This window comes from Cetorhinus maximus, chromosome 4 (genome assembly GCF_964194155.1).
Source record: "Cetorhinus maximus chromosome 4, sCetMax3.hap1.1, whole genome shotgun sequence".
NCBI lineage: Eukaryota > Metazoa > Chordata > Chondrichthyes > Lamniformes > Cetorhinidae > Cetorhinus > Cetorhinus maximus.
The window spans coordinates 171,237,710-171,254,995 of NC_135882.1; the positions used below are offsets into that span (position 1 = coordinate 171,237,710).

At 45.6% G+C, this 17,286-nt stretch overlaps 1 protein-coding gene across 1 annotated transcript in view; it reads right to left on the bottom strand.

Moving 5' to 3' along the window:
- Positions 1 to 5,323: 5,323 nt before the first annotated feature.
- The window catches only part of LOC144680034 (desmoglein-2-like), a 60,667-nt gene continuing 48,704 nt past the window's right edge, over positions 5,324 to 17,286 (bottom strand). The window contains exons 14-16 of the mRNA XM_078541131.1: positions 15,810 to 15,952; positions 12,450 to 12,773; positions 5,324 to 9,589 (exon numbers count right to left, since the gene is read on the bottom strand). Of these exons, the coding sequence (XP_078397257.1) occupies positions 8,507 to 9,589; positions 12,450 to 12,773; positions 15,810 to 15,952 (1,550 nt within the window). The 3' untranslated portion in view covers positions 5,324 to 8,506. The remainder of the gene's footprint in view (positions 9,590 to 12,449; positions 12,774 to 15,809; positions 15,953 to 17,286) is intronic.

The window sequence follows — 17,286 nt, forward strand, 5'->3', positions numbered from 1 at the left end:
CTATAATTTCTATGCCTTCCAGACTCATTTGCTCTCTCTTCTAATTTTGGCTGTGCATCTCCCCCTGCTGAACCTCCTCTCAGGATCCCAACCCCCTGCCAAGTTAGTTTAAACCTTCCCCAACAGCACTAGCAAACCTCCCCGCAAGGATGTTGGTCCCATTCTGGTTCAGATGCAACCCGATCGCCTTGTACAGGTCCCATAGCCCCCAGAAACGGTCCCAATGTCCCAGAAATCTAAAGCCCTCCCTCCTGCACCATCTCTCCAGCCACACATTCATCTGGACTAACCTCCTATTTCTATACTCACTAGCGCGTGGCACCGGAAGTAATCCAGAGATTACCATCTTTGAGGTCCTGTTTTTTAATCTGCTTCCCAGCTCCCTAAATTCTGCTTGCAGGACCTCATCCCTCTTTCTACCTATGTCGTTGGTACCAATATGTACCACAATCTCTGTCTGTTTGCCCTCCCTCTTTAGAATGCCCTGCAGCCGTTCAGTGACATCCTTGACCCTGGCACCAGGGAGGCAACATACCATCCTGGACTCACGTCTACGGCCGCAAAAACGCCTGTCTGTTCCCCTTACTATCGAGTTTCCTAACACTATTGCTCTTCCCCTCTTTTTCCCTCCCCCCCACTTTGCAACTGAGCCACTCGCAGTGCCATGAGCGTGGCTGCACTCCCCAGAGGAACCATCACTCTCACCGTTTTCCAACACAGAAAAATGGTTCTTGAGTGAGATGCACCCTGGGGGTTTCCTGACTACCTGCCTGACACCTTTCTTCTGACTGATGGTCACCCATTCCCTCTCTGTCTGCACTTCTGTAAGCTGTGGGGTGATCATGTCTAAAAACGTGCTAACCACGAAACTCTCAGCCTCGCAGATGCACCTCAGTGCCTCCAGCTGCCACTCAAGCCCCGAAACTCGGAGCTGAAGTAACTGCAGCTGGTGGCACTTCCTGCACACGTGGTCGGTCAGAGCGCAAGGAGTGCCTAGGACTTCCCACATGTTGCAGGCGGTACATTACACGGGACTGAGCTGCCCTGACATGCCTCCAGTTGAAAAGAAACCCTTACTTTAAGTTAAATACAGTAAAAAGGCGTTAAATTATTTATGTACTTTAAATAAAAACTAGAACTCTTACCTTCGCTTAATCTATTTTAAACTAGAGAAAAACTGTCGAAAAAACCGGAGAAAAACACTTACCTGCTACTCACAATCAGCTGACACCTTTGTGCTGACGTCACTTTTTGAAGCTTCCCTGCACTCGCGTTGGTTCTGATCTCTCCGCCGCTCTCTCGCGCTGTCTTGAGATGTCACTCTTGTTATTTTCAACAAGAACTGACTGCAGGACACTCTTCCCAGACTGCTTCACTGCAATGCTGATGACAGGACACTCTTCCCAGACTGCTTCACTGCGGTGCTGACTGCAGGACACTCTTCCCAGGGATCAAGGGAAGGATCAGGGAAGGATAGGAGGGAGGGAGTGATTGAGAGGGGAATCAATGAGGGGAGGGATATAGGGAGGGATAGGAGGAGGGAGGGATCAAGGGAGGAATCAAGGGAGTGGAGGGATAGAGGGATCAAGGGAGGGATCAAGGGAGGGGAGTGGTAGGAGGAGGGAGGGAGGGATTGAGGGACGAATCAAGGGAAGGGAGTGATAGGAGTAGGGAGGGAGGTATTAAGGGAGGAATCAAGGGGGAAGGGATCGAGGTAGGGAGGGAAAGATGGAGAGATAGAGGGATCAAGGGAGGGATTGAGGGAGGGATCAGTGAAGGATAGGAGGGATAGGTTGATTGAGGGAGGAATCAAGGGAGGGGAGGGATCCAGGGAAGAATAGAGGGAGCGATAGAGGGATCGAGGAAGGGGAGTGGGAAGGGGGAAGAGGTGTACGAGTGGGGGGAGGGAGAGGAGGAAGGGTGAGAGGGAGGAAAGGTAGGGAGGGAGGAAGGGGAAGGGAGAAGGGGGAAGGAGGGAGAAGGGTGGAGGGAGGGAGCAGGAATGGAAGGTGCGGAAGGTAGGGAGGGGAGAGGGAGGAAGGGGGATGTGGGGGAGTGAGGAAGGGGGATGTGGGGGAGAGGGGGAAGGGAGAGGGACAGAGGGAGGGAGGGAGATCAGAGAGTGGGAGGGGGAATGAGAGCGGGAGGGGTGAGTGAGAGTGGAAGGAGAAAAGAGGATGGTGTGGATCAAGGGAAGGGAGGGGAGGAGGCAGAGAAAGAGAGGGGAGCAGAGAAAGGGAGGGAGGGGAGGAGGGTTGGTGGAGAAGGGGATGGAGAATGGGAGCGGGCGGAGAAGGGGAGGGGAGTGGGGGGGGCTCAGAAGCAGCAGAAAGGGTGGGGGGCTGAGAAGGGGCGGGGAGGGGAGTGTGCGAGAAGGGGAGGAGGCTGTGGAGGGGAGAGGAGGGGCCCAAGAAGGGGAAGGGGGGAATGGTGAGTTGGCTAGAGGGTTAGGGGATGATGGACAGGGGCAGAGGCGGGTGGACAGGTGGGTGGGGGATGGAGAGGGAGGAGAGGATGGAAGGGGGAGTGGGGTGGAGAGGAGGGAGAGGGATGGGGAGGGGGGAGTTGGATGGGGAGTGGGATGGAGAGGGGTGGGGTGGAGAGGGGGTGTGGGCTGGAGAGGGGGGGAATGGGTTGGAGAGGGAGAAGTGGGATAGAGAGGTTTGGGAGAGTGGGGAGTGGGAACTAGAGGGTGGAGAGGGATGGAGAAGGTGAAGTGGGGTGGAGAGGGGTTAGGGGGCTGGATAGGGAGTCGGGGGATGGAAAGGAGTTGAGGGGAATGAAGATGGGGGAGGATCCAACCAGGGATCAGGCTATTTTGGATCTGGTAATGTGTAATGAGGCAGGTTTAATAAATGATCTCAGAGTAAAGGTTCCCCTAGGAAACAGTGACCATAACATGGTGGAATTTAGCAATTGAGAGTGAGAAATTTAGTTCAGAAACAACTGTGCTAAACTTAAATAAGGGTAATTACACAGGAATGAGGGCAGAGTTGGTTGGAGTGGACTGGGAAAGGAGTTTAGCAGAAAAGATGGTTGATGAACAATGGCAGATGTTTATGAAAATAGTTCATGCCTTGCAACAAAGATATATCCCAGTTGGAAATGAATAAACCAACCATGGTGAACCAAGGGAGTTAAGGATATTGTCAAAGTGAAAGAAAAAACTTACAATGTGGCAAAGATTAGTGGTAAGCCAGAGGATTGGGAAAGTTTTAAAAACCAACAGAAGATGACCAAAAAAATAATAAAGAGGGAGAAAATAAACTTTGAGGTTAAACTAGCAAGTTATATAAAAATGGAAAGTAAGAGCTTTTTTAACATATAAAAAGGAAGAGAGAGGCCAAAGTCAATATAGGCCCCTTAGAGAATGAGGCTGGGGACCAGGAAATGGCAGAGGAGTTGAATAAATACTTTGCATCAGTCTTCACGGTAGAAGACACTAATAGTTTTACAAATATACTAAATAATCATGTAGCAAAAGGGGGAGAGGAGATAAATACAATAACTATCACTAGAGAAAAAGTACAGGGAAACTAATGGGGCTAAAAGCCGATAAGTCCCCTGGACCTGATGGGTTGCATCCTAGGATATTAAAGGAAATAGCTGCAGAGATAGTGAATGCACTGGTAGTAATCTTCCAAGAATCCTTAGATTCTGGAAAAGTCCCAGAGGATTGGAAAATTGCCAATGTAGCACCCTTATTCAAAAAGGGAGACAAAAAACAGGTAACTATGGGCCAGTTAGCTTAACATCTGTCATTGGGAAAATGTTAGAGTCTATTATAAAGGATGTAATAGCAGAGCATTTTAGAAATACATAATCTAATCAAGCAGAGTCAGCATGGCTTCATGAAGGGGAAATCATGCCTGACAAATTTATTAGAATTCTTTGAGGAGGTAACAAGCAGGATAGCTAAAGGGGAACCAGTAGATGTAATATATTTGTATTTCCAAGAGGCATTCGATAAGGTATCACACATAAGGCTACTTAATAAGATAACAGCCCGTGGTTTTGGGGGTAGTATATTAGCATGGATAGAGGATTGGCTAATAAAAGACAGAGAGTTGGGATAAGGGTGGTGGGGGGGGGGGATATTTTCAGGATGGCAACCTGTAACTAGTGGAGTGCCAGAGGGATCAGTGCTGGGGCCTCAATTATTTACAATATATATAAATGACATTGATGAGGGAAGTGAATGTACTATCGCCAAGTTTGCAGATGGCACAAAAATAGGTGGGAAGGCAAGTGGTGAGGATGACAGAGTCCACAGAGGGATATAGACAGGTTAAGTGAGTGGGCAAAAACTTGGCAGATGGAATATAATGTGGGAAAGTGTGAGGTTATGCACTTTGGCAGGAAGAATAGAGGAGCTGAATATTATTTAAATGGAGAAAGACTGCAGAAAGCTGCAGCACAGAGGGATTTTTGGTCCTCGTGCATGAATCACAAAAAGCTAGCATACGAGTTCAGCAGGTAATAGGGAAGGCAAAATAGGGAAGTCTTGCTAATATCTTACAAGGCACCAGTCAGACCACACCTAGATGAGGAGAAATTTCATCTCTCAGAGGGTAGTCAATGTGTGGAATTCTTTACCGCAGAGGGCTGTAGAGGCTGGGTCATTAAGTATATTCAAGGCTGAGATAGACACATTTTTACTCAGTAAGGGAATCAAGGGGTATGGGGAAAAGGCAGGAAAGTAAAGTTGAGGATGATCAGATCAGCCATGATGTCATTGAATGGCAGAGCAGACTCGATGGGCTGAATGGCCTACTTCTGTTCCTACATCTTGTGGTCTTTTGGGACTTAGAGGGGGGCATGGAGAGGAGAGATGGAGAGGGGGTGGAGGGGATGGAGAGGGGGTGGGGGGGTGGAGAGGGGGTGGGGGGGGTGGAGAGTTGTGTGATGGGGGGATGCAGAGGGGGGAGGGGGATGCAAAGCGGGGAGGGGGAAAGCTGAAGAGGCAGTGAGGAAGGGGGATGGACTGGGACATGTGGGGAAGGAGATAGTTGGGGGGAGGTAGGAGGGGATGATGGAGGGGGATGGGGCAGGGCAATAGGGAAGGGGGTTGAGGGAATGCGATGGGGAGAAGGGGTTGGGGGAAGGAGATGGAGACAGGCAGGGGTTGGAGAGGGGGGTACACGGAGAGGAGGAGCAGAATGGACAGAGAGGGGGAGGGGGAGGGGACGGAGAGGAGGAGCGGAGGGGACGGTGACACAGATTCTGACATTCACAAACCCCTCCATATTTTGACCTTTTGAAACTGCAATCATTTTATGACACTTGCTGTTTTTTGTGTCGAAGATAATCACGGAATATGGTATTGACTTTTTAAAAAAAGTTTATTTTGATGCGTAGCTGAAAATGTAAATATCTACAGAAAATTCAGTCAACAATTCAGGCTGAAACCATTCTATTACATCAATATCTGTACAATGTAAACCTGTCCCACAATACAGTCTCACTCGAACCACTGGATCAATATAAAGATTGATGACCATCTTCCTATGGACAACAGTAAAAAAAAATCCTTACAACTTTGCAACGTTTATATATGTAAAGCTCAGCCTGTTATTAACCGGAACAGTATTATCAGTATCCACCCCTTTGTAAACGAACGTAATTAAAGATAGGTTGAGGATATATAACAGTGTTAAGTACACTTATATGAATGTATAGGTTACGCGAGCTTCTCACAAGGTTTTGTTGTTACCGCAGGTTATATATACACACATTATTTTCTGCCAATCATGGCTTTTTTTCAAACCGAATCTTCAAACAGCGGAAGGCTTAACCGGTTGTCCTCTAATTATTTTATTTCTTAATTGTTCACTGCTATTCAGTTTAAGAAAATAAGTGCAGGTTTATGCTACAGTGAACCACGCATGATACAGCTCAGGAGAAGGCCATCTGTGCCAGCTCTTTAATAAAGCCACCCAATTAATCCCCAGTCCCCTGTTGTTCCCCCATATCCCTGTACATTCTTCCCCTTCGAGTGTTTATCCCCTCATGGATCAAAGGACAATGTTCGCTAACTGAAGATGGATACTTTGTGAGAGAATCGTTGCTTCAATTGATGGGGCTCTGATCAGGTGTTAGTTACAGTTCTCAGTTCTTAGCGCATGAGTCATAAAAGGCTTGTATGCAGGTACAGCGATTAGGAAAGCTAATTGAATATTCATTGCGAGGGGAATTGAATACAAAAGTAGGGAGGTTATGCTTCAGTTGTACAGAGCATTGGTGAGATCACATCTGGAGTATTGTTTACACTATTGGTCACTTTATTTAAATAAAGAGGTAAATGCGTTGGAAGCAGTTCAGAGAAGGTTTATCAGACTAATACCCGGAATGGGCGGGTTGTCTTATGAGGAAAGGTTGGACAGACTAGGCTTGTATCCGCTGGAATTTAGAAGAGTAAGAGGCAACTTGATTGAAACATATAAGATCCTGAGGGGATGTGGAGAGGATGTTTCCTTTTGTGGGAGAATCTAGAACGAGGGGTCACTGTGTAAAAATAACCGGTCGCTCATATAAAACAGAGATGAGGTGAAATTCTTTCCCCTCAGAGTCGTGGAATCTTCGGAACTCTCTTCCTGAAATGGTGGTGGAAGCAGAGTCTTTGAATATATTTAAGACAGAGGTGGATAGATTCTTGGTAAGCAAGGGGGTGATAGGTTATTGGGGGCAGGCGGGATGAAGATTTGAGGTTACTATCAGATCAGCCATGATCTTATTGAATGGCAAAGAAAGCTCGAGGGGCTGAATGGCCTACCCCTGCTCCTTGTTCCTATGTCCGTACAGTTAACTTTAAATACTATCTAGTGGTAACTTAAAAGTTTGACCCCGATAATATCATTTAATTTAGAAGGGATAGTTATACTGTAGCTATCTGGAAAATTGGTTTAAAATATATTAAAAGTGACTATTCCTTTTAATTCCATTACTTTCCAAACAGTGAAAAGAATACCTAGGTACGGGAAAGTAAAGCAATGGTGTGAATAAGGGTACCATTTGTGCACTGATCTCTTTTATTCCTTGCTTTGTGGAGTATTGCTATGAGAGGACAAAGAAGGAACATTTTTTTTTTAAATCCTCTTTGGGAATGGCAGTGGTAAAACATCAACCAGAAAACAACATGACGCATCTTAAACACAAACAGAAAATGCCGAAAATGCACAGAATGTGAATCAGATCGAGGCGTATAATGTTTTACGAGTTTTAGGCAATGATTCCTCTCAAATTTCATGACCTGTTTGCTTTAATGCAGGGTACCGCTATTTTGCGCGGCAGCATGAGCAGTTTGTTAAAGGGGACAACTTGTGGATGTCATGCGCGGTACCTTCATGACTGCTGCGTGTTGCACGCACACATGCACACGTACGTAGCTTAGGGGAAACATTAATTTTGGGTGAATTTTAAGGGCTGGATTTTATGCTCTTTTGCTGGTGGGTTTAAATGCAGGGGTCACGTAAAACCAAGCGGGTGGCCTATCTGCTGCCTATCCGCCCGCTAGTGCCCCCACTGCAATTATACTAGTGGTGGGGGTGGTGTCGGGTGGTGCCCACCAATGGGTTAATTGAGATTCTTAAGTGGGCAATGCCCACTGAAGGGCCCCATCCTGCCACTGTCGCTGGGATATAATGGGCAGTGGGAGAAGCCCACGCCAAGTGGCCAGCCTGACATGTTTCTCTGCACAGGACATTGCTTCCCCTCCTCCCCCGCCCGACCCCCCAACGACCTCTCAAACCTCAGCCCGCTCATCAGGGCCTAGCAAGACCCCAAACACTTACAGTCACGATCCAGCACAGCCAGCCTCCTCAAGCCCGAGTGCAGTACCGGCAGTGGCCACCGCTCCAGGTGATGCTGCTGGTACTTGATAGCTGCTGGCCTGTGATTGGCCGGCACTTCTCCGAGGCAGGACTTCCTGTCCTTGAGAGGCTGAAGTACCACCTCAAATTAATTAACGTCCAACAAATGGCTCCAGGGCAGCCATTCTTCTGCTGGACGGGCATCCCCCCCCCCCCACCACCAAACTCGTTAGCTGGGGAGCCCTGACACCCTGCAAAATCCAGCCCCAAGCTCTTTAACAAGGTCCCACTTTAAATGTTAATCATCTTTAATGACCTGATTATGATTTCTGTTCTTTTTTGTTATTTTAGATTAATAGAATCCATAATTCATTTTTACCTCCACCACCTTGTTTCATCGGTAGCTTCTCAAAAAAGATAATCAACTACAAGCCAATGGGATATTTGGTTTACATGTTAAGTGTTAAAAATCTGAACATATCAGGACCTTAGAATATATTTTTTTGCATATTCAACTCAAGACAACATAATGCACTTCTGGTCACTGTAAAATGCTACTGGTTTTAGAATTGTACACAAAACATAACAACCATATGTTCACATCTTGAAAAAAATGTACTTATTTTAAAACATAGATGTTTCTTTGTACTTGAATTTGATCACATGGCCACAGATATGTACAGATGTAAAAGAGCTGTCTATTCTTGCATTACCTGCGTAACTTTAGTTACTTTTGTTACTGTTTTATGCACATCATTGGTGGATGTGACAGATTTGCGAGTAGAGTTGCTCCTCTGGACCTGTGGTATAGCGGCAGCATGGGCTGGCCTGGTGAGAGTGACATTCTTGTGGATGACAGGTATCTGGTCAAGCGGTGAATCAACGATCATGTTTTGCATCTCTCCTGTGCCAGAATGAACTGACCTGTTTAGTGTGACGTTCTTGTGGACAATAGGCAACTGGGGAAGTGATGAATCAACGATCAGGCCTTGCGTTCCTCCCGAGCTGACGTTGACCGACTTGGTCATCACAACATTTTGGTGGGTGAATGATGGATCTGCCATCATGTTGATGCCTTGCATCGCACTAGCATCATGAACTTGCTTGGTCATCATAACATTTTGGTGGGCGACTGACGGATCAATGATCATTGTTGGCATCCCTCCTGCGCTGGCATTAACTTGCTTGGTCAATATAACATTTTGGTGGGCGACTGACGGATCAATGATCATTGTTGGCATCCCTCCTGCGCTGGCATTAACTTGCTTGGTCAATATAACATTTTGGTGGGCGACTGACGGATCAATGATCATTGTTGGCATTCCTCCTGCACTGGCATTAACTTGCTTGGTCATTATAACATTTTGGTGGGCGACTGATGGATCTGCAATGTCGGCCAACACCTCTGTCACAGGATTTATTGTTGTGGTCACGACGTAATTCTTATGCATCAGCGATGGGTCAGCCATTATGCCCAAGCCTTGAAGTCCTCCTGTACTGGATGAAATGGATCTCTCTGTCCTGGTAAAGTCTTGCTGGACTGGAAGATCGACATTGATTGTTGAGGTTTCACTCTCATATTTGCCGACGCAGATATCTGCCAATGTCTTGAATTTTGGGCCTAAATCATCCAAGTCGGAATCTTTAAATTGGAGTTCATCCCCGATAAAGCTGCAACTGCCAAGGGAGCCAACAGGTGAGCCCTCGCCCTCATGATTATAGATCAGGAGACAGTCACGGGCAGGACAAGCCTGATCTTCTGCAGAGCAGTCAAACAATTTCTAAAAAAGCAAAATACAATTACAATTGGAATATTCCACAACAGAGGAGCTCTTAGTTTCCGATTCTCAGCAGGGTATGCAAAATATAAAAACTGGATCTGCCCAAAATTGGCTGCCATGTTTCCTACATTACAAGAGTAACAGCACTTCAAAAGGTACTGTCAGATGGAGTAGAGTGCAGGGAAAAATGAGGTTGTCCACTTTGGTAGGAAGAACAGAAAAGCAGAATGTTATTCAAATAGAGAGAGACTGCAGAACGCTGCAGTACAGAGGGATCTGGGTGTCCTTGTACATGAATCACAAAAAGTCAGCATTTAGGTTGTAAGATCGGGGGTACTCTTCAACTTAATTATAAGACTTAAGTCAATTACAATTGTTAGATTGAGTTAGAAGAGCTGATCAAACAGGGACTTGCAGTTTTGACTAGCTACAGACCACACTGGGTATGGATATATTGTCATAGGCTTCACAGAATTTGTTAAGTTAATTACAGTAAGTACAAAAATGCAAAACTTAATAAGGCAGTGGAAACAGTCAGTACAGCAAGTAATTAGGAAGGCAAATTAACTGTTGGCCTTTATGGCAAGGAAGATGGATTACAAAAGTAGGGAAGTCTTGCTACAGCTGTACAGGATGTTGGTGAGACCACACCTAGAGTACTGTGTACAGTTTTGGTCTCCTTATTTAAAGAGGGATATACTTGCGTTGCAGGCAGTTCAGAGAAGGGGTTGTCTTATGAGGAAAGGTTGAGCAGGTTGGGCCTACACTCATTGGAGGTTAGAAGAATGAGAGGTGATCTTATTGAAACATGCAAGGTTCTGAGGGGGCTTGACAGGGGGGGTGGTGGGGGGGGGGGGGGGGGGGGCGGATGCTGAGAGGGTGATGTTTCTTCCTGTGGGGGAGACTAGAACTAGGGGGAACCATTTCAGAATAAGGGGTCTCCCATTTAAGATGGAGATAAGGAGGAATTTCTGCTCTCAGAGGGTCGTTAATCTTTGGAATCCTCTTCCTCAGTGAGCAGTGAAGGCTGACGTCATTAAATATATTCAAGGCTGAGTTAGACAGATTTTTGATTTACAAGGGAGTTGAGGGTTCTGGGGGAGGTGGGCGGTTAAACAGGAAAGGGGACACTCATTTAAAACTGAGATGCGAAGGAATTTCTTCTCTCAGGGGGTAGTGAATGTTTGGAATTCTCTCCCCCAGAGAGTTGTGGAGGCTAGATCACTGAAAGTATTTAAAGAGGAGGTAGATAGGTTTTTGAAATATCGGGCAGTTGAGGGTTATGAGGAGCTGGCACGAAAGAGGAGTTGAGGCCTGGGGGAAAACAGCCATGTTCTTATTGAATGGCAGGGCAGACCTGAGGGGCCGAATGGCCAAATCTGCTCCTATTTCTTATGTTCACTGACTGTAAAGCACGTATGTAAGAAAATGATCTGTTTTTGTGCTGTTGACTGTGGGATAAATATTGGCCAGTATACCATGGAGAACTTTGCTACTCCTCTTACAAATAGTGCCATGGGATTTTTTTTATGCTCACTTTTTAAAATTCATTCATGGGGCGTGGGCTTCGCTGGCTGGGTCAGCATTTATTGCCCATCCCTAGTTGCTCTTGAGAAGGTGGTGGTGAGCTGCCTTCTTGAATCACTGCAATCCATGTGGTGTAGGTACACCCACAGTGCTGTTAGGAAGGGAGTTCCAGGATTTTGTCCCAGCGACAGTGGAGGAACAACGATATATTTCCAAGTCAGGATAGTGTGTGACTTGGAGCAGAACTTGCAGATGGTGGTGTTTCCATCTATCTTCTGCCCTTGTCCTTCTAGATGGTAGTGGTCATGGGTTTGGAAGGTGCTGTCTAAGGAGCCTTGGTGAACTCCTGCAGTGCATCTTGTAGATGCTACACACTGCTGCTACTGTGCGTCGGTGGTGGAGGGATTGAATGTTTGTGAATATGGTGCCAATCAAGTGGACTACCCTGAATAGAGTCCAGCTTCTTGAGTGTTTTGGGAGCTGCACTCATTCAGGCAAGCAGAGATTATTCCATCACACTCCTCATTTGAGCCTTAAAGACGATAATCTGGTTTTGAGGAGTCAGGAGGTGAGTTATTCGTTGCAGGATTCCTAGCCTCCGACCTGCTCTTGTAGCCACAGTATTTATATGGCTAGTCCAGTTCACTTTCTGGTCAATGGTAACCCCCAGGATGTTGATAGTCGGGGATTCAGTGACGGTAATGCCATTGAACGTCAAGGGATGATGGTTAGATTTTTTCTTATTTGGAGATGGTCATTGCCTGGCACTTGTGTGGCACGAACATTACTTGCCACTTGTCGGGCCAAGCCTGGATATTGTCCAGACCGTGCTGCATTTGGACATGGACTGCTTCAGTATCTTGATGGGGCAAATGGGGCCTTGGCTTAACATCTCACCCAAAAGGCGGCACCTCCAACAGTGAGGCGTTCCCTCAGTAGAGTGTCAGTCTGGATTATGTGTTCAAGTCCCTGGAGTGGAATTTGAACCTATGACTTTCTGACTGAGAGATAAGGCGGCTACTACACATCTAACAGAGAATTGCCCAATTTTCTGGCATGTATATCTGAAAGCAATCATTCCTCTATTAGCTGCTATGAAGGGAAATTATGTTATGAAGGTACTTGAAAAACAAATCAGTTTATCCTAGTCTGTAGCATGTCCACCCTCAGCGCATGTATATTAACAGTATTACAGCTCATTTTAATAATTCCGGTCAACCTTACCTTAAATGCTCAGAAAGTGTGGTTTTAAAAAGGGCATGTTGCTACATAATGCAAATACGACTCACTGTTCTAATTAGTTATCAGTAATAAATTGTCAAATTAAAAGTACCTCATTCATGTACGTTTCCATGTAACCTTTAAAGCTGCTCCCGGACAATGTTCGCTTGGCGGCTGTTTTATAGGAATTCTCTGCCACAGCACCTTTCATAGACATGTTGCCATTGAAAACATGCTTAGACGACATGTCCCTCATACAAGACGTATAGCCAGACATTGAATTTATTGTCTTATGGGCAAAACTTCCTCCAGAATGGATGTTCTCTGCTCCTCCTGAAAGGTTTACTTGTGAAGATTTACCCCTAAAACCATCAACTTCACCAGAAATGGATTTCACTGCTGCTCCAGATGCATCAGCTGTAAGTAAGGGGAGACTCTATTTGGGGGGGAAGAATAGCATAGGTCAGTAATGAACAATTGTAATTCAAATACTTTAACTTCGAACACTGTAAGGCTGCGGATGTTACATTTGGAATGCATGAAACAGGAGCAGGAATAGATCATAAGACGCAATATAGCAGAAGTAGGCCATTTGGCCCATCGAGTCTGCTCCACCATTCAATGAGATCATGGCTGGTCTGATAATCCTCAACTCCACTTTCCCGCCTTTTCCCAATAATCTTTGATTCCCTTACTGATTAAAAATCTGTCTATCTCAGCCTTGAATATACTTAACCACTCAGCCTCTACAGCCCTCTGTGGTAAAGAGTTCCACAGATTCACTACCCACTGAGAGAAGAAATTCCTCCTCATCTCTGTTTTGAGTGGGTGACCCCTTACTCTGAGATTATGCCCTCTGGTGCTAGACTCTCCCACAAGGGGAAACAACCTCTCAGCATCTACCCTGTCAAACCCCCTAAGAATCTTATATGTTTCAATAAGGTCGCCTCTCATTCTTCTCAACTCCAACGAGTACAGGCCCAAACTACTCAACCTCTCCTCATAAGAAAATCCCTGCATACCCGGGATCAACCTAGTGAATTTATATGGGCCTTACGGCCCCTCAAGCCTGCTCCACCATTCAAAACGATCATGGCCGATCTTCTGCCTCAACTCCACTTTCCGGCCCTCTCCCCATCCCTTGATTCTCCGAATCCATCAAAAAATCCATCTATCCCAGCCTTAATTAGACTCAACGACAGGGCATCTGCAATCCTCTGGGCAGATAACTCCAAAGTTTCGCAGCCGTCTGACTGAAGAAATTTCTCCTTATCTCAGTCCTAACTGATTGGCCCCTTATCCTGAGAATTGTTTCTTTTACGAAGTGTAATAAAGCCTATTCTGACAGATTGGATAGAGCAACAACTCGCAGTTAAAGGCAACATTAGGTTTTACACCAGCATGGACTGGTTGGGCTGAATGGCCTGCTTCTGTGCTATATATCCGATGTAATCTTAATGCCGTCAAACAGCCCAAGGGACTCCCAAAGGAGGAAGCATCAAACAAAATTCAACATCAAAGGAAATTGTAGGACAGCCTTCATCAAAGAGGTAGGTTCTAAGGAGTATCTTGGGAGAGAGAGGCAGAGAGATGGAGATGGTTTGGGGAGGGTATTCGGGAGCTGAAAGCATGTCCACCAATGGTGGAGTAACATGTAAAAGGCCAGAATTGGAGTGTGGAGATATTGAAGTGTTGTACAGCTGGAGGAGATCACAGAGACAGGGAGGGTTGAGACCATGGAGAGGTTTGAAAACTAGGGTATGCATTTTAAAGTTGAGGTGTTACCAAGCCAGCAGTCAGTGTAGGCACGCGAGCACAGAAATGATATACTTAGCCATAAAGTTAATAGTTGCTTTGAGAAAAATCATCAGTATTCATTCCAATTGAGAATCCAACATACAAGATCACATTGTGTGTGTTTTGGTTAGCAAACTGTTTACCATACCAATAAATTTTAGCGAAACACCTGGCTCTCCCATTGCAGTGCCTGTGTTGGGCAAGCTGATGTGCCAGCGGAAGAGGGATCAAGGTAGATGTTAGGACAGTGGGAGAGTAGGTTGACTTCTAAAAGGAAGATGAATGAGGAAGAAGGTGCTGCATAGAATCTTGGATGCAATGGAACTTGTCTATTATTTACTGATCTTCCTCCTCTTCTAGCGAGCATGTTTCTAGATTTCAGTTACATGCAAAGATTGGTAAAACTGGGGCTGTTCTCCTTTGGGGAAGAGAAGATTGAGAGGAGTTTTGATCGAGGTGTTCATAATCATGAGGGGTCTAGGCAGAGTAGATAGTGAGTAACTGTACCCTGTGGCACAAGGATCTAGAGCCCAGAGGGCACAAATTTAAGGTGGGGAGATGGTGGCATGGTGTTAATGTCACTGGACTGGTATTCCAGAGGGCCAGGCTAATGCTCTAGGGACATGGATTCAAATCCCACCACAGCAGCTGGTGCAGTGTAAATCCAATTAATAAAAAATCTGGAATTGTAAGCTAGCATCATTGATGGTGACCATGACAACTATCGTCAATTGTCGTTAAAAACCCTTCTGGTTCACTAACCTTGTTTAAGGAAGGAAATCTGCCGTCCTTACCTGGTCTGGCCTACATGTGACTCCAGACCCACAGCAATGTGGCTGAGTCTTAACTGCCCTCTGAAATGACTTAGCAAGCCACTCAGTTCAAGGGCAATTAGGGATGGGCAACACATGCCAGTGGCACCCACACCTCATGAAAGAATAAGCTAAACTTAAGGTGATTGGGAAAAGAACCAGAGGCAATATGAGGAAATAGTTTGTTTATGAGTTAACAGATTCGCTGGCAAGACCAACATTGCCTAATTACCCTTGGTTGTGGTGAGCTGCCTTCTTGATAAATGGCTTACTAGGCCATTTCAGAGGGCATTTAAGAGTCAACCACATTGCTGTGGGTCCGGAGTGACATCTAGGCCAGACCAGGTAAGCAGGGCAGATTTCCTTCCCTCAAGGGCATGAGTGAACCAGATGGATTTTTATGACAAATCCAGGAGTTTTATGGTCACCATTATACTGAGATCAGCTTTTTGTCCCAGATTTATTTAATTATTTGAATTTAAATCCCACCATCCCACCCCACCCCCAGCTGCCGTGGTGGGATTTGAACCCATCTCTGGATTACTAGTCTAATAATATAACCAATATGCTCCTGTACTTTTTCAGATTCAGATCCATCAAGGTCAATGTTAGTGAATATGGAGCTGGTCCTACAATGAAGCCTCTCATTTTGTGCTGCCGCTTGATAAATTCCTAACCCCTAGTATTTTATGGAAACCTTCACAAAATTACTTGCCCTTCTCTTCACCCTTTCATCGTTCTTTGAACAATGTTTTATGTAGTAAAGTTTTATTAAAGGGAACACCGGTCAGACTAAGAAGCCTGAGCCCTCAGAACACTGAGTGCAGGACAGGAAGATAAAACATGTTTTTTTGAATACAGACCGTGTCTGCCTCGCCGCCGCCTTCAATGTTGTTATTTTCCAGGCATCCCAGAGGTTCAATGGGGATCTGTTTAAAGTGTCCAGGCAGTCCACGACCTCCTCCAGCAAGACCACAATTGCAGAACAGCAACAGGAGAGGAGCCACTGCAGATGAACAATTCGACAAGGTTAAAAATGTAATTTATTAAAGCTACTGTCAAGCTCTGGTTCCTTGTGAGGACAAAAAAATAACATATTGAGCACTGCCCCTTATTTCCCCCTCTGCAATGTTGGTTGCTGTAATATCCACATAATTGCGTGGTCATACTTGCCATAGAGGGAGGGCAACAAAGGTTCACCTGACTGATTCCTGGGAAGGCAGAATTGTCCTATGAGGAGACTGGACCTGTATCCTCTGGAGTTTAGAAGAATGAGGGGTGATCTCATTGAGACATACGAGATTCTTTCAGGGCTTGACAGGGTAGGTGCAGGGGTGTCTAGAACCAAGGGACATAGTCTCAGAATAAGGAGCAGACCACTTAGGACTGATATGAGGAGGAATTTCTTCCCTCAGAGGGTGGTGAATCTTTGGAATTTTCTTCCCCTGGGGGCTGTGGAGGCTTAGTCATTATGTTTGAGATTGAGATTGATAGATTTCTAATTATTGAAGATATCTGGGGCTTTGAGATGGTGTGGGAAAATGACATTGAGGTTGAAGATCAGCCATGATCTAACTGAATGGCAGAGCAGGCTCAAGAGGCCGAATGGCCTACTCCTGCTCATATTTCCTATGTTCCTAGGTTAGAGTGGAAATGTGTGGTGGCAACACTCTACCCACAATGTGCATGGAATGGTGTAGAAGGTAACCATTTAACCCACTGAGTTTGTGCCACTTAGCCATAATCCCCTCCGCGGTTTCCTCAGCCTTCCAAATCTCTCCTCCATCTATCTGATCTTTCTATCTCCTGTCTCTGACCGAGCTTGGCTGGAGTTCACCAGAGAAGGTGAAAGGTCAAAGGTGCAAAGGGTGATGGGTTAATTTAAAGTCACCCCCAAATCTCTTATAAAAGCTGCTGACATTGACAAAAGAACAAGAGGTGAGATAAACAGGAATTATTTTGCATAGTAGCTTATTACAATCTTAAATACACTGGATGTGGGAAGCAGGTTAAATAGTTACTTTCAATAGGGAATTGGATAAATACTTAAAGGGAGAAACAATGTTTCAGGTCTCTGTGGGAATAGCAACGTATTGGGTCCAATTGGGTAGCTTTTTCAAAGAGCCAGTATCGACTCAATGGGCTGAAAGGACTTACTCTATGCTACATGAGTCTATGTTCCATGGGAGAGGGTACAGAAAGGATTCATGAGCATGGCTCCAGGGATTGGGAACTTCAGTTATGAGGATAATTGGAGAAAGTGGGGCTGTTCTCCTGAAGGGAAGGTTTGAAAGAGTGTTCAAAATCGTGAAGGGTGTGAGCAAGGTAGATTGAGAGAAT